The 22,971-nt window shown below is 42.6% G+C and overlaps 1 protein-coding gene across 1 annotated transcript in view; it reads left to right on the plus strand.

Annotated features, from left to right (window-relative positions):
* Positions 1-2,446: 2,446 nt before the first annotated feature.
* The window catches only part of acbd6 (acyl-CoA binding domain containing 6), a 29,041-nt gene continuing 8,516 nt past the window's right edge, over positions 2,447-22,971 (plus strand). The window contains exons 1-6 of the mRNA XM_085448204.1: positions 2,447-2,948; positions 3,150-3,214; positions 3,651-3,747; positions 9,230-9,303; positions 12,565-12,670; positions 15,372-15,461. Coding sequence (XP_085304330.1) covers positions 2,670-2,948; positions 3,150-3,214; positions 3,651-3,747; positions 9,230-9,303; positions 12,565-12,670; positions 15,372-15,461 — 711 coding nt within the window. The 5' untranslated portion in view covers positions 2,447-2,669. The remainder of the gene's footprint in view (positions 2,949-3,149; positions 3,215-3,650; positions 3,748-9,229; positions 9,304-12,564; positions 12,671-15,371; positions 15,462-22,971) is intronic.

Here is a 22,971-nt window from a genome sequence, read left to right on the forward strand (position 1 = left end):
CTTTATTTCCTTTGGGGTTTTGTACAGTAGTTAGAGAGGCAACTGTCTGCTGTGTGTTTCTACAAAAAGAAGAAGGAATAAAGTTTTTTACTTTTTTAAAGATATATAAATATATATTTAAACTGACCAACCAACAGTAATAACTCATTTAAAACTTATACAGTTTTTCTTTAACTAAAACGTGTCTGTGAGGTTTATCTCTCTGCAGATAATATGGCAGAAAGTCACGTAGACAACAAATTATACGCACTTTGATGCTTAATGTAAGCTGCTTGTAGCTTTCGGTCTAAAAACAGGTTCACAAGAACACGAAAACAGGCTACCACTAGCTTTGTAAAAATATCCTCATTAATACTGTTAATATACTGGGAAGTTCCCCGTGTTTACCGCATATGAAGTAGAACAGAAACAGAAAGATACGAACCAGAAATAATTCGGAAGTTGAGCTTTTTCTCAAAGAGGAAAAAACGTTTAATTTAATAGAAACGTTATTGACTTAAGCTTAGGCTACTCGATTATTGAATCCATTTTCGTCCTGGTGAACGTGATGAGCGACATCATGTACTTGGGATAAAAAGTGCCAAACGCAAAAATAAAACATCTTTGTGTTAATAGCACCATCTGCTGGACACGATATGTTAATACATTGTTTTCACAAAGCTGAATGTTGTGGCAGGTGTCGCAAACATTCAGGTTGATTAATATGTGCTGCAGTAGAGTCCAAGTAGAATTAAAACATTTATAAAAAAATGTGGTGGACAGAAAAACGTCGTTAAAAAGTTTTAAATTGAGGCCCTTAAAGGGTTTTTCTGCCCGAACGAATGTGAATGGAGTTTGTTTTAGAACTTAGATTTGATGCTATTTATTTATCCATAACTATTGTTGCAATTCATTACTGCTCTTTTTTTAAACTTGGTCTTTTTAAACTGTATTGCTTATTGCACTGTAGAGGCTGGTGAGAAACCGTATTTCGTTTCAGGCTGAGTAACACCAGAGCAAATGTCAATAAACTTATTGAGTCTTAAAATTAAGCTATTACCTTCTTGTCTGTAGTTATCCTCATTTTAGGATAATGAGAGTCCCTTATAAAACAGAACCCATCGCATGCACACATATCACACTAAAATGTTCTACCAGGAAATGTCTGTGATGGAGTATACAGTGAATGGACGGGCTGTCCAATCCTTGTATTTTTCTTCCAAGTTTCCAGACCCTCATTTTTAGCCACTTTGTTACTAACAGTCTGCCACAAAAACGCAATTTGTTCTATTTGTTTTAGGGGAACTTGTGAAAAATGTCTAAGCTCACACAGTTTGACGGATATCTGGACTCAGACTGGACTAGGTACCAACAAGGTGATTCCTAAAAACGTTGCATATCTCAGCATGGTGAGCAGCATGCTTTTTGTTTTGTTTTGTTTTTTAAGGAGGAAGAAAAAACGGAGGAAACTGGACAAATATTGGACAATAAGTGGCAAGAAGGGGAAAAAGTCCAGGAAAGACCTGACACGGTACCTGATAGAAACATTTGGCCCTGCAGCTGAAGGACCATTAGAAATGATCTCTGTGTAATAGCGGCTGCCAAAAAGACAACGAGGAAAGGCTGAGGTGTGTCTTATTATTACTTAAGAACTAGGAAATAAACTCGACTAGACATCTTGTCAAATGAAACTGCGAAAACAAAAAGTACCATCCCATTTTGATCCACCTTGCCATACCACCTGGAAAGCATCTGAGCAACTGGCTTCATTTGTTAGCATGACAATGACCCCAACCTCACTGCTAATGCAGCAAAAGCATATCTGGACAGAAAAACATGGACTGGCCTTCAACATTATTGAAGCAGTGTGACAGAGAAGAGAACAACAGGCAGCCAACATCCAAAGAAGAGCTTTGAATGTCCTTCAAGAAGCCCTGAGAACTATTGCTGAAGACTACAGACAGGACGAGAAAGCTTACTACAGAGATTTCGGGCTATGAGGAATAACTGTGTTCAAAACAAATATTGACTTTCAAAGTCATTAGAATGGAAGAGACTTTGTTTTTGCCTTATAGGCTTTATTTTGATTTATCTTTGCAGATTTGTTTAATCAGTTGTTGTGCCCATTTCCAATTTTCCAGCAGAATATAAAGAAATGGCTGTACTTTACGTAGTTTTTTATTTTTATTTGAGGAGATTTCAAGAAACATTTTTCCACCCAAAGTATCAACAAACCCACTGCAAGCTACTTTAGCGCTTAAGTTAGCCAGCTAATATATATTATTCGGTGTCCGCTGACCTACGATAACGTGACATGTACACAGCAACCAGAAAAAACTCAAACATTTTATTTTCATTTAGACAATATTTAGTTTTTGTTTAATCATTCATAACAAATATACAGAAAAGCGCGTGTTCGCGTCTTTACTCGCACCAGAGTCGGAACCTTTCTTACTAACAGCGATTTTTTACCGGCGCTTTTAAATTGACAGTACCAGCCACGGACCAACGGCAGAAAGAGATCCGACTGTTGCGGATTTGCTACGATAACGGATTAAAATCCAAGTCTTTGCTGAAACACTTTGCAGACATAATATAAATAACAGGCAGCTGCTCTCCGTACGCTTCTCCGCGTTTCTCACGGAGATCCGCGGCTCCCGTCGTTTGAGACGCTATAAACAATAATAACAATGGCTTCTGGTTCGCCGTCGTCCTCTCCGGACACCGCGACGGGCTCAGGTACGGATCCAGCCCGGCCCGACACAGGAGAGCCCCTCGGTGGAGCAGGCTCGGACTCGGATTCGGACTTGGGTTTGAGTAAATTTGACTGCAGCGCCATGGAGGTGGGGGACCGGCTGGAGGGAGAAGAGCTGGAGCGCGAGTTCGAGTCTGCCGCCGACCGCGTAAAAGACTTGATACAGACGGCCAGCAGGGACCAGCTGCTGTACCTGTACGCTCGCTACAAACAGGTGATTGTACGATTAATGTCACTGTGCGTGTGTCGGCCACACTCGAGCCTTCAAGTAGTTGCACCACGCTGCTTTAGACGGGACACCCCCCACACGCCATGAATCTCAGCATTTACGTGACTCCTCTGGTATTTAATCGAGTCAGGCTCACAACTGCAGGCGACATTAAATCAGATATGTAATGTGATTTTGTATCTATAGGTCAAAGTGGGGAAGTGCAATACACCAAAACCTGGTTTCTTTGACTTTGAAGGACAAAGAAAATGGTAAGTAGCCCAGATTTCACTTTGCACATATTTTAAAGCCTTATAGGTCAAGTAAGTCAATTCAATTCACTTTTACTTAAATGGCACCAGTCGCCTCATTGTAAGGCAAAGAACCTTCAATAATAAAAAGAAAAGTCCAACAATCAGACGACCCCCTACGAACGAGCACTTGGCAACACTGGAAAGGAAAAAGTCCCTGTTAAACAGGAACCTCTGGCAGAACCAGGCTCAGGGATCCACGTTCAGATGCTTGATGAAGAAAAATGTTTCTGCTACTTAAAATAAACCACTATTCACAAACAGCCCATCCGCTTGCAAAGTATTAAAATGATTCCCCCAAAGTCAGTGAATCTAATATTTCTATTTTCATGTTTTAGTTCACGGCGTGTGAAAAGCTTTAACAGTGATTACTTTGGTAATTGTGATATCATAACAGGCAAGCCTGGAAGCAGCTTGGAGACATGGATCAGGAACAAGCAATGCAAGAGTATATTTCCTGTGTCAACATCTTAGACCCTGAAGGCAGCACGAAGGTAATTCCTGAGAATTTATTTTTAATCCACATTTTGCTTCTAAACCGATGCAGAGGTGGGTTAATGTTGTGACTGTTGTGGAGGGTCACACCAGTAAGTTTATAAAGAGATCAAATGAACATTTTTATTACAATGGATCTTATGATAACATAGATTATAAAACATTAATTATACATTTATAACAGTTCGTTTGCTTTCAGCTCAGCCTTTACTGCAACAGTTTTCTTTGTAGTAATAATTTGATTTTATGGAAGATGGTCCTTTAGTAGAGAATGTTGAATGTCAGTGTTGCCATTCATCATGCTCCTTATGACTTTTATGGTCTTGTTTTTGAATATATGTAGAAAGAGTTTCTGGTTCTCGTCACTTTACACATTTTCTGGTTATAGACTAATGTCTGTAATTTCTCAGTCATCCAGGTCACGGTAGTCTGAAGTGTTTGAAAAGAAGGCAACTGAACTCTTTGCTTCTTGAAGATGTTTCCCCTCCCATCCAAGAGGCTTCTTCTGTTCTAAAACAAGAGATTTGAGAGTTTCAGGTGTCTGACCTCTAGAAGAGGCTGCCCTCTTGGAGGTAGTGATCCCGTGAGCCCAGGTGTGGAAAAAAAAGGCGTGGGTCATTGTCACCAGGGGTCAGTCACAGTGGACATAGATGGGCTCCTTTCTCAAATAATCTGTGAAAAATCTGAACATTGGCATCATTGAAGAGCGTCCTTTCCCCTTCAAGAGAAGGTGGACAGCTGCGTCTTGTCCTTATGAGGCGGCTTTCTTGTTGTGCCATGCGTCTGTGGAGTGTTGTTTCTCTTATGGTCCGAGCACTCCTCACATGGTACACTACGCTGTTTAGCTTGTGTTCGGGGGTGAACCAGGTTTGTCTGAGGGTGTTGCTGGATCAGAAGTGCACTGTGATGTTTATGCATAGAGAAAATTCCGAGTTACCACATAAGGAACGACAGTGTCATTCTGTTTCTTCCTGGTTCTTGTCAATTTCTGACCTTATACACCTGATAACAAATTCTGGAAATGTACATGAACTAAAACAGACCTTTAAAGGTAAGATGTCTGAAATTAGGCCAAAAAGGATGACAGATATAGAACAGAACCATCTGTGAAGTACCCAGTGTTCACCAGGAGGTGTCACTGTCACATTGTCATTTTGTTGAAACCGTGTTGCTGCTCATTTTCTGCACATTTAGAAAGAAAAATGAAAATTTTGCGCAGGTTTCCTCAGTGGCTGATATTTTGGAATAGTAATTATTTAAATGTTCATATTAAGGCTGTTGGGATGTGCTAATTTGTATAGTGACTGTTTACATCTCTACACACTCTTTTCTTAGCTGTGCCATAAACAGGTTGCTCTTTGGGACAACATTAGGTTTCAACACCAACCTTGGATGGTTTGCAGTAATGAAGTATAATCGTCATACTGATAAAACACTTATTTTTATACTTTGTTTTATAGATCATCTAAAAGTTGGAATGATAAAGTTTGTAGCAGCAGTGAGTGAGCACCAGTGTCACAGTTTAGTCACAAAGGGAAGTGTTTACACTCTCTGATAATCTATTAAAGTCACTGTTAGATATTGATATCTACAGATATATTACATATCTTCTTTTAACAACAGTGTGTAAACATCTGCAAACTGAGGAGACCGGCTGCTGAACTTTAGGGAGAGGACGTTGTCCCATTCTTTCGTTCTGTTTGTTTGTTCGTTTGCTTTTTGGCTTCTTTTTTTTTTTTTAAACAGTTCAGCAGTGAAGAGTGGACTAGAAAAAGGGGGAGAGCGAGCAGGGGAAGACTCTCAGCAAAGGGTCCCAGGTTGTGGTTGAAAGGCGTCTGCTCAGCTGGTGCACTTTGTCTCACTCGTGTCTGATATAAGATTCTAGCTGCTCAGCGGTCCTGGGTCTTTGTCATATTCTTCATCTCATGAAGCTCCAAATGTTTTCAGTTTGGGAAACATCTTGACTATAGGCAGGCCTCTTCAGCACCTGGACTCTTCTTAGATCAGCATCATCTTCCAGAAATACGCACGGCCGTCCCTGAAAGAAGCTCATCTGGATGGGAGCTTCTAGATGAGCTTCTTTCAGCCTTTCCAGATGTTCAAAGCACTCATCAGTACTGAAATTCTGAAACGATCATGTTCCAGAGGCACAAATGCCCCCGTTACAATCACAGATGCAGGATTTTGGTCCTGCTCCTCTTTAGTCCAGAGGACAGCGTGTTCATGTTTTCCATAAAGTTTTGATCAATCTCACCACAAAACAGTTTTACACTTTGTTTCAGACAATTTTAAATGACCTTTGGCCCGGAGAAGACGGCTGGATCATGTTCACATGTTCTTCGTATGATAGAGCTCTGACCTGCGTTTGTGGATGACATGGTGAACATTTTAGTTCTGTAACTGTTCATGAGCCCATGCAGTGACTTTAATGACAGACTCGTGCACCTGAAGGTCACAGGCATGCAATAAAATGTTCCTCCAGCTGTTTCTTTTAAATACTGCTCACTTTTCCAGTCTTATGTTGCACTCCTCAAACTCTGAGACATGTTACTGCCATCTGATTCAAAATGAGCTCTTATTTTACACAAAATAGACGAATGTCTCAGTTTAAAAATGTCAATGTTTTCTATATTGGATTGTGACTAAAATATATGTTTGAGACTTGCAGATCGTTGATTCTGTTCTCATTTACACCGCATCATGACTCTGGTTTGCCGTGTTCGTGATACACAGAGCACATGTGAACATGAGAGCGTGCACTCTTTACTCAGAGGGATGGGCACACAGTCACATATGCACAGCTACAACTTGGCTGCAAAGCAAAGGAACACTGAAACATTCATTTTTAAAGGCAGTCTGTGCTTCTTGCTCTTTTCCCCCCATTTCCTCTCCCAGTCTTCCACTCACTTTGTTGCCCCCCCCCCCATCCATTCATTTGTGTCTCCCAAATAGCATCACTGTCAACCACGTATCCCATCCTGACACGTTTCTCTTCCACCAAGCTGTGGGGCAATACTCGCTGACTCTGCCCTAAGCCACACAATACCAGGGGTGGGCCCAGCAAAAGCACCGCTACCCTGCCTGTAAAGAACCTGATTCTATTAGTGTTAACAAAGCGCCATAGCATGGCAGCAGCTATTCTTTTGGAAGCACAGTTAAATGGTGTAAGTAGAAGTGCATAGACAGAGAAGCAGGGGAGAGAATAATAGCCACAGTTTGACCTCTGTTCCTGTCTCAATTGTTGAGCAGACACTGCCTTTATATTGCATTATACTGCAGAGGAGCAGGGCCAGTGCATCAGCGAATATTCCGAGTTTCTGAAGTGAATTAGGTTGTCCCAAAAGTGCACACACGGTTTTGCTTCGCTTGTCATGTTCTCCCCACTCTGCCTATTTTCTGAAATCAGATTTGTGTGGGCTCTTTTGTGAGTCAAGGTTGGCCCACAAAGAATAGTCTGGGTAATAAAGTCTTGGCTGAGCTGAATGTAATGTGGGATCACATGAAAACAGAAGATTAACAATAGTCACAAAATTAAGACATGATGCATTTAAAACTATTGCACATTTTGTTGGCCATTTATTAGCAGTGAGGTCATGTCTGAAGCCCCCAAAGAGTCGTTTCAGATTTACACCATCTGAACTGTTTGCCAGCTTTAGTTTCTCAAAGATTAGAGGTAGGAGCCTGCTTTATAGAGAATCGATGGGCCCATCCCGCTGTCACTGGAGAAGAAACCCAAGGCTGGTAAACTAAGCTAGAGAAGGCTGGGTGCTTGGCAAAAGCTCTGACTGCACAACAGGTTTTTTTTGGAGGTTTATTGCCCCCCAAACAACATTTCTGTTGTTTTAAAAACACATTTGGGTCAGTTTTGTTGGACTTAGTGTGACCTTATGGCAACAATAGTAACTTATTGGTATTCCTATCAGGGTGTCTGTAGCTCAGGACGCTGAGGAGCTCATCTATCAATTGGAAGGTTGATGGTGAGATTCCTGGATGCTCCAGTGTGCATGCCAAAGTATCCTTGGGAAAGATGCTGAACCCCAAGTTGCCCCAAGTCTCCGACGCATCCAATGCGATGGTGTGATGATACTGGCCTGCAGACATACTCATCAAAAGTCTTACTCAGTGGCTGTCCCTTCCTTTGGGTTTCCACAAAGACGTCAGCAAGCATGGCAGCTTCAGCGGCTGTTTTAGGATTAGAACATTCCTAACTATTGTTCCTTAATTACTTCACTGCACTCTTTCACTTTTAGGCTGAATCCATTTCCCCACACAACTCCTTTACCCTCCCAGAAAGCTCCCCGAGGTTCTAATCAGGATAAATATGAAGGAAACTGAAAATGAAAGTTGATAAACATTCATATGAACTGAGGCACATTGGGGCCTTAACATTATAGGTAGACGAATGAGGCAGAAGAACCAGTCTGAATGTGATCATGTCCAGGCAGCTGCAATTCTCCCAAAGGTAACAAGGAAATGCTCAATACCATCTTCAGTTTATGTTTGTAATATTGGCTCAGAAGAGTTACTGACCTGACTCTGAAGTTAACTTCTGGTGGGATGTAGCTGGACCTGTGACGGTGATCTCCGTCATCAGGAGCTTCCAGTGGGTCTGGGTCGGTCGACGTGCAAGTCTGCATTTCAGTGTTGCTGCTACATGCTGTCCCATGAAGGTTTGCAAGCTCCCAGCCAGTTCCTTCAGTTTTATCTCTTTGATATCTTCTCCCTCATCATCAGCCATATTAGAAGCTCAGGTCTCCACATGCTTTTCACTAGCTGTGTGATCCTCACCTATTCTAGTCTCATATCTCCACAGTGCAAGTCTCAGAAGAAGTACAGGAAGGGAGTCAAAGTTAGAAAGAAAAAACTGGTTTGTTGAAAAAGGCCTGTGTCCTGAGGTGACTGATCCCACCGCTGCTACCATACCTGAGGAACTGAGCTGGTTCAGCGTTGGGCTTTAATAATCACAAACAAACCAAACACTGAGCTGAGAGACAGCAGCTGGCTCATCAGCACAATTTAGACACGTGGGGAGAACAAACTCTGACACACTATCTAATATCAAAAAGCACAACAAAGAGTTAGTTTAATAGTTTAAATAACAGAAACCACCCCCCCCCTCCATGTGGCAACACTTGGTATGTCCCAATCAACATGTTCCAAAACACCTGTATTTAATTGGCTACTTTTCACAGCAGCTGTTTGGTACCAGCAGATCTCTGCCGCTGAACAGACCACCATCACTGGTAAAACAAGCAAAAAAGAAGTCAATTAAGATTTGTTGTAAATATGTAAACACACCAATGATAACTAAATGTCCTTCAGCAATACCAAATAAATGAGTGTGATGTAGGTGGTTAAATATGTGTTTGTGTATGTGCACCAAATATGCATGCTCTGGGTTTACTGCATTTATTGTTGTGTGGCTTCAGCCAGCACGTGTGGCCTTCACTGTTGATGTTGCATTTCTCACTGTTGTTACAGGAAAGACGAGGAGCGGAAAGGAGAACAGGCTTCGGTGCAGCAGTCAGTTCCCTATACCAAGAAGAGATGATCAGGTATCTGCATATCTCAGAAATGAAATCTACTGACATCCTAACACAAGCTTGAACAGACTCATCTTTTTCCTCCAATTGTGAATCGCCGCTTATTTAATGCTCAGGTCGGTCTAAGTCTGGCATTGTTGATGCAGTATTTGATTATATTCAACAGACCATAACTGCAGTTCAGGCCCAGAGACGTCATCCAGTTCTGATTTATGTTAATGAAACACATTCTCCATTTACTCTTGCCTGGCAGACCTGCTCAAGCTTAAAAAGCTCATCCTCATTTCAATGAAAAAGAGCTCTATTGGAGATGAAAATGAGATGTGTGATTCCTGCAGGTTTTCATCATAAATGGCTGCATGTGATTAGTATGCACGGTCTTGGGAAGAGGCGGGCTCCCCTTTTTAATTATGGATTTATTTTTTTCATTTTTTTGCGTCGGGGTGGGGGTGATGAAGACGACCTGGGTACAGCAGAGCGAGGAGGGTGAAGCAGGGTTCCCAGAACAGCGCTCCTCTTGGTGATATCCAATAGCAACGATGCCTCCCGTGGGAACCAGGAAGGCAAAAATCTGCACACTTGTGCACGCCTAAACATACAGTCTTCACTATACGTTGCTGCAGGTTTTCATCCAGGTCCTTGCACAACCTGCCAGAACTGTCACACTCACTGCTCTGCTGCATTTCAATTTCCTTGTGCTCACACAGAAACACGCGGATCCTCTCCATACTAAACAGCTAAGCACCTGTTAACCAGACAGTTAATTGCATTGCTCGCTGCTCATCTCGACTTTGGAGCGCGTGTGTGTTTGTAGACGTGTGTGGAGCGTGCATCGACAAAAGCAGGATTGATTAGCGATATCCCTGGACTACTGAGCTGATCACTGTGTGATTGAGGAGCCTTTGAATGCTACACTTGTAATTCTCTCCCCCACCCTGAAAAAGGATTGGGATAAACAATGGAGGCTTTGTTGTCCGAACGCTCTGCTGGAAGCCGAAGCTGAGTTATTCGAGTTTCTCATACTTCCGTGGAACTCGGCCTCGTCGAGGGGATCGACCAGGGCCCTGCAGGGAATGTGGTGACAGATTGTGTAGGTGTATGTGTGTGTTTGTTTGATGAATGGTGTGGCCATGGTGTTGATCAGTGAAGCTCAGGCCAGGTAGATGAGTGTTCTCCACCACTGTGACCAGTTTAGCCTGATGGATGAAGGACATATCTGCCAGTACACCAGACTGGACACACACATGTGAGCACGTAACACTCTTACACACAAACACAAAACCATTGGTACCCCAGTGATGACAGAGTAGCCTGTGACCTTCCCAGCATGCTTTGCGGCGCTGTTGATGTCATGTCGTTTATAGGACCCACATTAATCATTAGTTTGTTTATAGCGTGTGTGTGTGTGTGTGTGTGTGTGTGTTTTCAGTGTTAATGGAAAGGATCAAAACGAAAAATTGTGTGCTTTCCTTCCTTCGTGAGCTTTTTTATTTACATTTTTAATAACCCCAATCTAACCCTTTAGCGATCTGCATGCGCACATGCAGGGTTCGCTTGTGCTTTATATATGTCAAGCAAGCCCCGTCGACCATCGACGAAAGACTGATGAGTCGCCCTATTGATTAGTTGCCGGGGGAGACGGATGGCGGCCACACATCAGGGACATTTGGGGTCAGCGTGGCCATCAGACAAGGAAGTAGGTGGAGCCCAGCTTGGTGTCTCATGAATAAACATAGCAGTGGTAATCAGGGCTATGCAAATGAATGTGCTCATACATAACCTGTCTGTGAAAAAAGTGTAATGAGTTATTCATAATTCACCAAAGGCTGATGAGAAGAGGGAGGTGATGGGAGGCAAGGGCACGAGAAAGGGAGGAAGAAAAGGAAGTGCAGAGGAGCATTAAAGAGCAAACTGCAGATACAACTTCCTTTGTGTTTTGCTGTGTCGGAGTGGGAACGAACTCGAAGCGTAGATTGTGTTGATGGCAAGTGAGATTTATCTCCCTGATGTTTGCTGTGCAGGATCTTTAGTGTGTGCTGGATCTCTGGTATCAAGATTGTGATACTGTGGCTGTTTTCATACATTAACTGCAGCCTGGAATTTTAGGACGCCACAGAGGAGAGCACACATGTCAGAATCAGTCTGATTGGATGCTAAACGGTCTTTAGCTGCCCGATTTCATGGTAAAACGTGCGAAACCTGTCCGATAGTGAGGATGCTCAAAGAGAGGAGCTTTGTTTGCTAGGGTTGTCCTGTTTCCTGTGTGGTCGGTCCAGGCAGCTGCCTCGTTCTTTAAAACGCTGAGCTCGTCATCTCCTCTGTTCCAAATGTGACAACTTTGAACGTAAAAATTGTTTCTGACACTCAAGTTGCTTTTGTGCTTGAATTCAACCAAATCTGCTTCACATTTCTAACAGAAGACTGCTTTGGTTGTATAAGACGATACCTGACTGGGTCTAACTCGGAGGCAGCTGTAGCTCAGGAGGTACAGCAGGTGAAATGTCCCAAAATGCCGTGTGTGCGCGCTCGCGCTCTGGGACTTTTGAGGCCCAGTGCAGCAGAGCACGCTGGCGTCGGAAACAGGAAGTGGGGGATTTGCCTTGGGGATGACTGACTGTGTGGGAGCGGTAAAGCGGCAGGTTTGCAGGGTTTCCTGTCGAACAATAGAGCACTAAATTGAATTAATCTGAATGGCCGGCATGGGCAGAGGAAAGGGAAGGCGTAAAGCTCTAAATGAGATTTTGCCCCTTCTCTCCCCCTCACCCAACTTCCCTCCTCCACCACTGCACCCTCTTCTCTCCCAGCATGCACTCCTGTCCCCAATGCCAAGAGGTGATTAGAGACACAGAGAGATAATTAGAGGTGGGATGGCTCTGTGTGCATGTGTCATACGCCGGTGCTCCCGAGGGATCTGGGACGCGTGGCTGCTGCTTTTCTATGAGAGATGTTATCTGTTACGTCTGTGGTTGCTTCACTATGCTAGCTGCTACCATTACCACTAATGTGACAACGTGTTGCTTGTGTGGTGTACCTGCACTTTCCATTTTGAAGGACCGCATGATGAGCTACACAATCTGCTAATAAAAAGCTTTTTGCCCATGGACATAGTTTCAGTTCAATCTTCCCAAAAAATGAATGGATTTTGGTTTGTGGTGCTAAAGGGCAACATTTGTTTCCAGAAACCTGCCGAAATCTCAGTTAAAGTAAAACCATATTAATAATTATAAATATTATGGTAACTGATAGCTGTTCATTTCCCCCCCATGTTCTCAGGGAAGAGGATAAGAACATCTTTGACTACTGCAGAGACAATAACATCGAATACATCACCAACGCCATCACCTCCCAGAACGTGGACGTCAATATACGGGATGAAGAGGTATCTGCAAAGCTCAGTCACACTCCACTGGTTGCATGATTGACTTGACAAAGTGTTACTTGACAGAACTGTAGTTTTCATACATAATGCAGGAGGACAGGCCTATAGTAGCAAATTAAAATCAGAGTCAGGAAGAACTTCATTGTATGGCTGACGTGTCTGTTGAATCTGCAACAGCTGCATGGCTCTGACCCCTTGTGTGGGAGGGGAAGGTAAAAGCGATCAGACCCGTATCATGAAAAATACAGGTCACTGGGGGAACAGCTCATGCAGCTCACGCAGCCGTCGTTACATAATGGTTTCAGTGATCTGTGGCCACACGCGGGAATCGCTGCTCTGACTGAAATGCGTAAATTGTATGAGCGGCTATTAGCATCAGGAGGTGTTTTCTGGATTGACCCTGAACTCCATTCATCTGTCCTTGATTGGTTAGCATCCAGGCCAAATGGCTCACTCCCAGCCTCTTTCATCACAGCCGCTATGCAGATAAACAGGCAGTCGGCTGGTGAGTTCAGTCAAAGGCCAGATGGCTGAAGGACCTCAGTGAGAATGCTTTGTGTCCCCAGCCATTGTTGGCCTCTTAGCTGTAATTCAGCTTGCTGGACAGGAGAGGGCAGTAGTGAAGTTTTCTATTGGCGAGCAGCGATCATTTGCATCTGTGGCTCAGAGACAGAAAGGCGGTCTTCCCAGCACTCACTGTTTGGGGCAGTGATCAAATACCCACCTGTGTTACACATTTCTAGTAGCAACCAACAAACAAAAGCTCTGCCTTAGAGCTCAGACTCTAAGGCAGAGAAATTTAAAAATGCATTAGAATGTGTGAGGCGAGCTCATCCTGTCAGCTGTTGGGACATGAATGTTCTCCCTTTCTGATAAAATTCAGTGAAAATTTATTACTAGATAGAAAAATGCCCCCCCTAGTTTTTATTTATGTAACGCGTTCAGATCATAGTTGAACCAAACCAACTGACAACTATTTACGGTTTGGATGAATAAATGGCGATTACCCCAACAGATCACATGTGGTGTTTGTGCTTCAGTTCTGATCCAGAATATCTGTAGATGTAGAGCGGACTGCATTAAGAATGGCTTTGAATATAATAAAAAAGCTCCATATTTAAAAGCTGCATCTGTGAACGTATTATAGTCGTGTTTATATAAAATAGGAAGTTTTTTTTTTTTTCATCCAGCAGTATTTATCTAAATTACAGTTGAGTCTGAGTCAGCATGTCGGGAATTGGAGAACTTTTTATGTGGCAACGGGGAGCTGAGAATGTAATTTATAGTTAGATTTTCACCACATTAAGAGGTAGTGTTACATTTGGAGATACTTGTAGTGTGAGCATGCTTCAGAGCATGTTTGAGTGGACAAAAGCTCTACTCTGCTCTCAACAAATAACCAGCGTACAGCATATTTGTCTTCTAGGAAACACTAAAGGCTCCTTCACAATCTCTGCAGCTGAATCTCAATATCTTGTGTAGCTCTGTGTTAACTGCTGGGACGGTGGGGTAAATGTTTTGGATACTGTGGTTTGTGTACTCAAATATGCAATAGGTGTTTATTGGGACTAAGAGGATAAAAGAACCTTTTAACCTTTTGTTCCTTTGCTAATGTCTTTTATTTTTTGCAGAGGTGCACTTACAGTCTCCACACTGGTCAGGAATTTAACCCACTTTGACCTATCAGAGCAGAGCGCCAGCACAAAAGCGGGTTACCTTCTTCAATAGTAATATATTAGCCATGTTCAAAGGTATCGCTTTGAGGTTTCTGGGGAAAAAGTAATGAAATTTAAAATTTAATTGTGTTTTGTTTTTTTGTTGATGGTAATTTTGACTTTTGGCCACAATTTAACTCAAATATTCATATTGTGATTATGACAGAACTTAAATATCCATAAATATCCAGTGCTGCCATGATGATCTGCACAAATACTCCTATGGAGTTGCAGAGTTTGTGTGATGTCCCACTGGAACCTGCACACTTTGGTCTTCAGTGAAAATGTGGGCAACAGTCAGCAGAAGCACACCTGAGAGCGGGAGAGAGAGGCCAACTTATTGGTATTCCAGCCCAGCTTACAAGTATCCATTTTAACATGCAGCCGTGGTGATCAATATAATTTAAGCAACAGAATTGGACTTGGAGAGTTAGCTTTACCTAATTGGCCTCACTGAAAAATGAGGTTGTGTGGTTTTATTAGAGCAGGATCTTGGACCTAAGGAGAGGATGGTGCATGAGTGTGAGAAAGGGAGGGAGAGAAGGGAGGCTACTCATGTTTTGTGCACAGCGTCGCATCAATCAACCTTTGCAGCATTCTGCAATTTGCCTTGAAGTCTTTGGACTTTGCTTCAGCCGCGTAAAAGTTTGTGCATATAAGTGTTTGTATGAGGCCAGAGTCCACATGTCTCATCACTTTATACTCGGCTCATTATGGACCGGTCCAAAGGCTCTGATTTCTGAATGGGCATTCATAACCTTTTGTAAAGCTCGATTGGCTTTTTTTTTTTTTTTTTTTTTTTTTCTTTGAGGTAGAGAAGGAGGAGAGGTGACGAGGTGTCTTTGTATCAAGCCTGCTTGATTTGGTCTGACCAGACACGACACTGAGAGCGTCACGCTAGTTTAAACACATCTTGGCTTTGGAAGTTTGGTCATCCCTGCATGTCTTTGATGTTATCGTACACCAATTATTTCTTATTTTTGCAGGGCCGGGCTCTCCTGCACTGGGCCTGTGACAGAGGCCACAAGGAGATGGTGTCTTTATTACTACAGCACAAAGCAGAAATCAACATTCAGGCGAGTAACACTCTTCCTTTATGTATTCTAAAGAAAGTGTCTTGATAGTAAAAATCTCCTTCAAAGTCAAATGCTGCCTAAACATCACCACAGTTACTATGTGACGTGAGAATTCTACTTCACGCTCAAGTTCTGAATCTTTGTGATCATTTAATATTAGACTAGTCTTCATGCCATCATCATCATCATCATCATCACAGGAGTCGTTTTAACATTAAAGAAATGAAACCTGAGTTATTGACAATAATAAAGCTTGGTTAGCAAACGCACTGCGGGAGGTTTATTAAACAGCTCTGCAGAAACTGCAGGATGACCTCAGATCTAATGCATTTCTATGTTGACTTGTACACAACATGTGGTCATAATGTAGAGAATTTGACATTGTGTGGGATGAGGGCATGGCTACTCGTTTGTACATGGACAAGTAAACTAAAAGAAAATGGTGACATCTCCTGCATCCCCACTCCCCTCTTTCTTTTTCTCTCCATCCTTTTCAGAAGGTCACCTTTAATTCACTTTGTGCCACAGACAAATCCCTCAGGGTTTTAGCAGACTGAGTTAGCTGGTAGCTAGCCTAGTGTTTAGGCTCCCTGAGGTTTAGTAGCATCCAGGAGGCTTTAGCTTTGGTAAGCTGGCTCAGCTGCACATCGGAGAAATTACTCCTGTTCCCCTGCACGGCGGCATGACACAGTGCAGTGCAACAGCCCGCGCTGAGGTTTTAACTGTAAGGACGAATCAATTGGAAGTAATCAGGCAAATTGTTTTACGTTGCACAACCCACATAATCAGGACATTTCACAAATGACTTTCTCTTTTGTGGTCATGCGTGGCTCTTTTGTTTCGAATGCTCGCAGGGAGGTGGTAGATTTGTGTCAAATGGCTCATAAAAGACTTAACAGCAGGATAACTGCAAAACACTTCACTGATGATTTACTGCATATCAGGATAATGACAGCAGAAGAGGATTGATGTATAGATGGAAGCTTGTTTTTTATAAATAAAACAGTCATGTATCCATCTTTAAAATAATACATCTAAGTGAGAAGACGCTTCAGCAGTCAAACTGGGGAAACCTCAATCTCTGCCCAGGTCGTCCTAATGGATCGGCTAAATTTGGGCACGCTGAATTTATTTCATGTTTTATTTGTTTCCTTCTTCCTCCTGAATCAAACGGAATGAAGATGGCGTTAGTGAATGACTCAAAGTGATCACATTCAGTCTTTAAAATCTACTTTGTGGAAAGATGGGTATAGAAACAAACACATATTTCAGAGGCAGGATGTTGTATCTCGGCACAATCGCAAACTCGCCTGAATTCATGTATTCAGGCCACCGGGAATGTTCCACCTGCTCGCCTCTCAGGTACTGCAGCACGTCTGTGCAGGAGGCTGAATATTAAGAAACTGGACCTCAGTGTCAGAGCTGCTGGAAGCAAATTTATGAGGTGACAAAGAGGTGGCTCAGAGAAAATATAGTCGGCTAAATCATGCCACTGTGTTGCAATGCCAAATTATCTCACTTTGTGAAGCTTACTGAATAATATGCCTCCCATTAGAACATGCTGGAACATCCTTTTGTTAGTTGGTCGTGGGCTTTACTCAGGAGGGGAGAAAGTAAGGGAATGATTTTTGTTGCACTGAGGTAATATGGAAAACGTAACAAGTAGTTTTAATGGTTCATTTTTGCTTTGTTTTGGGTGTTTTTAATACAAAAGAAATGTGAGAGGTTGTTCACGAGGGGCAACGGAGGCATGTTTGGGTTGTTTGTAGCCTATTAGTGCGCCCAGTAATCTTTCTCGACCTCTACCAACTGCCGAGCAACCAGTAAATAAAGATCAAACATGATTTATGCTTAATTTGTTGATTAAAAAAGGGGAGGGGGGCTTGGAGTTAAAAACAAAAGTATTATCATTTGCTTGGCAGAAGAGGGGAAATCGTTTGAAATTAATCAACTGATTGTTTTAGTGAATTGTTCCCAAACCCTGGTAACCTGCATTAAGAGCTCGTTTGATAGTTAATCCAGGATCAAGGCAGGGAGGGACCACAATAGGTAGCTGTCTGTGTTTGAATACACAGATCTGCCACCTGCTAACTGTAGATCAGGTTATGGTGCAGTAAAACCCGCTGCTCCTCCTCCACAGCATCCCTCGACTAATACACCCAGAGCAAGTGGAGCAAGCGAGACCAACTGGTGGCAAGACAAATGCATTTTAATAGGAGAAATTAAGACTTTAATATAAATACTAAGGTGGTAAATAAGTATTTAGCAAATTGCAGTTTAGGACTTTCATTACATCCCAACAGTGGGATAAATTGATCTAAACAGGAGAAAATTCATTGTAAATTTGTTTAACCTCCGAAGTCTTTCATGGCAGCATTTTTAATTTCTCTTTGCATTTGGGCTGAGTGGGACCTGATGAATGTAAAAACAACCACGAAGAATCAGAGTAAATCTGTGCGTTTGATTTTTGTTTCTGAGGAAAAAGATCCACACATGAGGACATTCGCTTTAAATTTCGATAGAACAGTGGCAGCATGATGTCCTAAGTGGGTATCAGGCCCAAAATTTAGTATTTTGTTCTAGACAACCCAAAATGTGAGGTCCACATATGTGGACGCAGGTCCTTGGAGGTTAAATATAATTAGTATTACAAATACCTGAATTATGCTTTGATAAAAACTGGAATCAATCATTTTTTGTCAATTAAAGAACATATTACCAATCTGGAAAGCTAGCGGCGAGTCTGCTGACTTAACCCTTTGTGGATTAGTTGTTCAGAGACGTCCCGCCCGGTGCATTGGTCTCTAAATGTAAAATAAATAAAAAGCAAACTGTAGCCATGAGGTCTGGGATTGCAGTTCCCTCTTTTGGTCAACCAAAGTCTGCTCAAAGAACACGTGAATACCAGAAAGTCTCCATAGTCAACAATCTTGTCCCTTACTAAAATATTTTATTTCATTTGCAGATTTGATTATATGCCAACTGATTAGACTTTCTTACTCCATGGGGAGAAAGGGAAAAATGGTCCTACGTGATCTTGGTTCTAAAATTGATACTTGCCAGTTGTAGGTGTTAAAATAGTCTTTTGATGAAATTCATAACACACTTTGCTAAATAAAAGAGAATAAAAGTACTTCTACAGCTGCTGCGTATGAATACACGTTTAAACACAAACGCACAAGCTTTGTCAAAAGAAATCATTGTGAGCACAGGCTGGTTTAACATTTCAGTCAGCCGACTGGTTTGTATTTTAAAAGGTTCAACAGAAATCATCAGTAACCGTTCACTGTTTTACCACAACACTGTTCTCTCAATAATATTACCTCATTGATTCAGTTTGGTTCCTTCAGTTTTAATCTGGAAAAAATAAATCAAAGCAAGACAAACAAGTTTCAGATATTCAGTTACATTGTTCCCAATCAAGACTTTGGTAATTCTTCTTTTTGTTCACTTTGAAGTTTGGGAATTTGTCCCACACGGCCCCACGTGTGGTCATTCGCTGTCCAGATGCTGTAATCTCAAACCCACGGCTAAGCCTCATCGCCCACACACACACAGACAACTTTTGTTTTTTTAGGTGGAAATCCCAAACACTTTAATCTTCCCAGCAACCCTTTGGGTTGCTACGGAAACACATTTATAAAAGGTGTACTCAGTCGTGGAGGAGGAGTTAAGAAGGTACGGCTTAGGTCCAGACTAGCAGGAATGGTCGGGGTAGACTTTCACAATGTCGGCCTTAGACTGGGATTACTAAGAGCGTAGGTGACACAGGGAGGATTAGTTTAACAAAGAGGACAGACAGGTGACATGCAGGTGAACCCAACGGGCCCTCAATGCGCAACAGGAAGTGAGCATTAAGTTTAGGTGATGGGAGGAAAAATGCAGCCAAAGTTTTAAGCACCATGACTGCATCTCGCATTCTTTCACTTGCTTTTTGCCTGTCCCTCTGCCTCTCTTTTCCCCTCGCCTCATCACTCTCCCCTCCCACCCAGCCAATGCCACCATCCCCTTCACTCCATCCCTCTCTGCCTCCGCCTCTACTTTATATTAAAACAACATGATCCATGAGGCAGCGAGGGCGACTCGCAGCACCGCTAATTCTAATTAAACCAGCGTGGTAGCGTGGCCACGGCAGGGCCCAAGCACTCCCAGTCTATCAGTCTATCGGATAGAAATTCATAACTTAATTGAGGTCAGAGCCTTGAGCCAGCAGAACAAAAGTCTTCAGCCAGGACCAGCGAGATCAATAGTAATAAATATCTGACTGGGTGGCCTACAATTGGTGGCTGGAGTGCACACAAGTCGCATGCACGCAGCCTGCACGTGGGACCTGCAGATGTCTCGTGTGAGAGAAGTTTGGCCTTTGAGACGTTTTATTTTATTTACCTTTTATCTAACTTTTTTATATTCCAAGAACTGGGCAGAGCATGCCGCTCGTGTAAAACTGGAAAGGGCACACTGTGGCTTCAAGTCTGTATAGCTGATTTGTAATGACATGGTCTCTCCAAGGATGCATTGATTTGATATTGTAGTGAGTGGAGTGGGTGGACTTAAACTGAGGTGGATGTTGATTTATTTATTGAGGCCAAACGGTGAATTTGTCTCCATGGGACACCTCGACTTTGCTGAATGTCTGCGTAGATCAGCAAAGAACTGTAAATAATCTTTGAAGATTTTCCACATTAGCACTTTGTGCATTTGTTCTAATCTAAAGCTATTAGCATGTAGACATTAGCTTTTAGAATATGTTGGCTTCTCATCTTAAGCCATTTATTCAAGAGGTGCAGGCCACACTACACTGCTCATCTCCTGTCAGTTCATAAATGCCCCAACTGGAAAAAACCAAATGTGTAGTTATGTCATGCATCTTTGTTAAGCCAGTGTAATCTTAACTAATCCACACACCCAGCTTTAATAAGCCTGTCTTAACATACAGGTGAAGGGCCCTGATGCAGATGATATTCGGGTCGTAATGTAGACGTGCTTCTGCAAATACACAAGGGTCCATTAGCCTGTAGCCAAATATTCACTCATGCTTCGGAGATCCTCAGTTATGACAGTAACCTAAAGCTTTGTCAAAAAAGTGAAAATGATAATGCAACGAAAATGAGTCAGTTATTTATTTATACACACCCACACACAATGCCAAATGTTGGCACTGCGTTGGAGTAAATCCACAGGTTGAAGGCTTCAAAACTAGTTGCAACTGATGTGTTCATTACGAGATTATTCCAGTTATTTCTTTTCTCCCCTGTACCTCCCAAAACCTACTGCATTTATCACTCATCTTTTAGTGTTCATAATTTTTCCTTCATAAATTCTCTAACATAATTTTCCGAAGCCGTCCAGTTGCCTAGATTTGAGTCTGTACCCGGTCCCTGATCTAAACTGTTTTGAATTTAAAGAGCGAATGCATTTTACGTAACCTGCAAAGTCTCACTTTTGAGGAGGTGGACCCCAGAACATCTGCCTTTTACACTTTATTCTAATAAGTTTATAGGAGTAGTGACAAAGATCTACAAAATCCAGGAAAAAGTCATTTTGCTTCTTGGTTTAATAATCCTGACTTGCTGTGGATGTGCTGCATGTTTAATTAATTTAAAAATATAAAAGGTCAAAATGGAGCATAAATAAAAATTACAGTGCTTACTGAGAAGTGCATGACTGCTTTTTCTTCACAATAGAAATATTTTTGGTTTGTGCCAATTCCCTGCTTCACAAATCAAGCGGCACATCTGAAAAACATTTAATTTGAATTTTTCACTAAAGCACATCAAACCTGCATCAATATAAAATCTCCCACTGAATTAGCAAAAACATAAACCTCCTTATGGATGTGGTGCCGCTCTACAGCAGCAGAGTCCTCTGCTGTGGTGTCGGCTGCTCGTGTGATCAAAGCAGCGAATGCGCTCACACACGCCATGGCGGGCTGATTGAAATTCTATGGTGGAGGTATTATTACACGTTTGTGTCCCTCCCCTTTCCCAGCACTGCCTCCTATAACTAATGGCTCACTCAGCCCAGTCATAACAAATATCCAGCAATATTTGTCATAATTGTGTGCGCGCGTGTGCATGCGTTTCTGTGCATATAATTGTGCAACCTATCCTCCAGAATGTATAGGATAATTAAGAAAATGCACCAAGGTGGGAAAGGTAAGGAGAGGAAAAAATATATGGAATGAAAATGGATAACACAATAAGGTGAAGGCAGAAAGTGGGCAGAGTAAACAAAGATGCGAGATGGACACTAGTGAGGTCTGATAATGTGATGCAACACTGACCTGTTGGAGGGTTCGCCATACTGCCAATATTTGTCTTGCACATTACTGAGTGTATTGGGCTGTTTTTGGCAAAGTCGCAGTTCAGTCAGCATGATTGCTCGAGGGCACCACTATACAGTATTTTCAGTGTAGCAGAACTTCCAAGTATTTGTATTGCTGGATAAGACAAAATGGAAATGCTTAGTTGGGTTTGGGCTGCAGCACAATGATGGTATGTTTAGACTGGATGCACTGAACTTGACCTTTAATGGGACACCAGCACCCAGGTTTATCAGATCTGCTAAAGACTTCCACTGTTGCCATGGTTCTCAGCTGGAAAACGGGGGGGGGATTGCCAACTCTGGGTCAGGGACAAGTTGTTGCCCCAAGTGGAGGAGTTAAAATATCTCAGATCTTTTTTTCCCAACAATCTGATGGGGCAGACTGGGGCTGCATCTGCAACACGGGCGTTGTACTGGTCAGCTGTAGTGAAGAAAGCTGAGTGTAAAAGCAGAGCTGTTGACTTTACTGGTCTGTCTGCATCCCTACCCTCGCCTGTGGCCTCTGTCTTAGAGAGAGGGCGGAGAGTCTGAGTAGGACGACTAGTTGGCGAGGTGTTCCAGGCACATAACACAGGGAGGAGGACTCGAGGTAAACCCGGGACACACTCTGTCCTGGGAACGCCTCTGCGGTTTCCCCCTCCCGAATGAGCTGGGGGAGGTGGCTGGGGAAAGGAAGGTCTGGGCTGCTTAGGCTGCTGCCCCCACAACCTGACCCTGGATGAGTGGATGCATTACTGCTGGGGGTTTTTCTTTCCCTATAGCCCTGATTATGAAGATATAAATATGACTCTGGGATGTTACTCAAGTGTTGTCTTTTTGTGCATAAAGTAAATCCACGATGTCCTTTTACCATAATTAACTAAACTCACACATGTTAGCCATTTTCAAGCCAGCCTGAACCGCAGCACGGCTCTGTAAAGGATGCACACAGGGCATCGTTTCCCGTCACACAGCACTTGTCATCTTAGCAGTCACGCAGTAACCTGGTGTTATAGGATACACATTTGGTACTTGCTGCACATTAGCCGGACTCGATGAAATAAAAGCTGTTGCAGTGCGCTGTTAAAAAGAGCCTATCAGACACCGACACAGTTATGAATCTATAATATGAGCACTCAGAAAAGAGCCAGCTGCTTGACAGTAATGGTCCAGCCTAAAGAGCCATTCCAGCAGGTAACGGTCCTCT

Source organism: Copadichromis virginalis, linkage group LG23 (genome assembly GCF_057382275.1).
Source record: "Copadichromis virginalis isolate Kocher_CV1m ecotype Utaka linkage group LG23, C_Virginalis_male_GT1.1, whole genome shotgun sequence".
Classification (NCBI taxonomy): Eukaryota; Metazoa; Chordata; class Actinopteri; order Cichliformes; family Cichlidae; genus Copadichromis; species Copadichromis virginalis.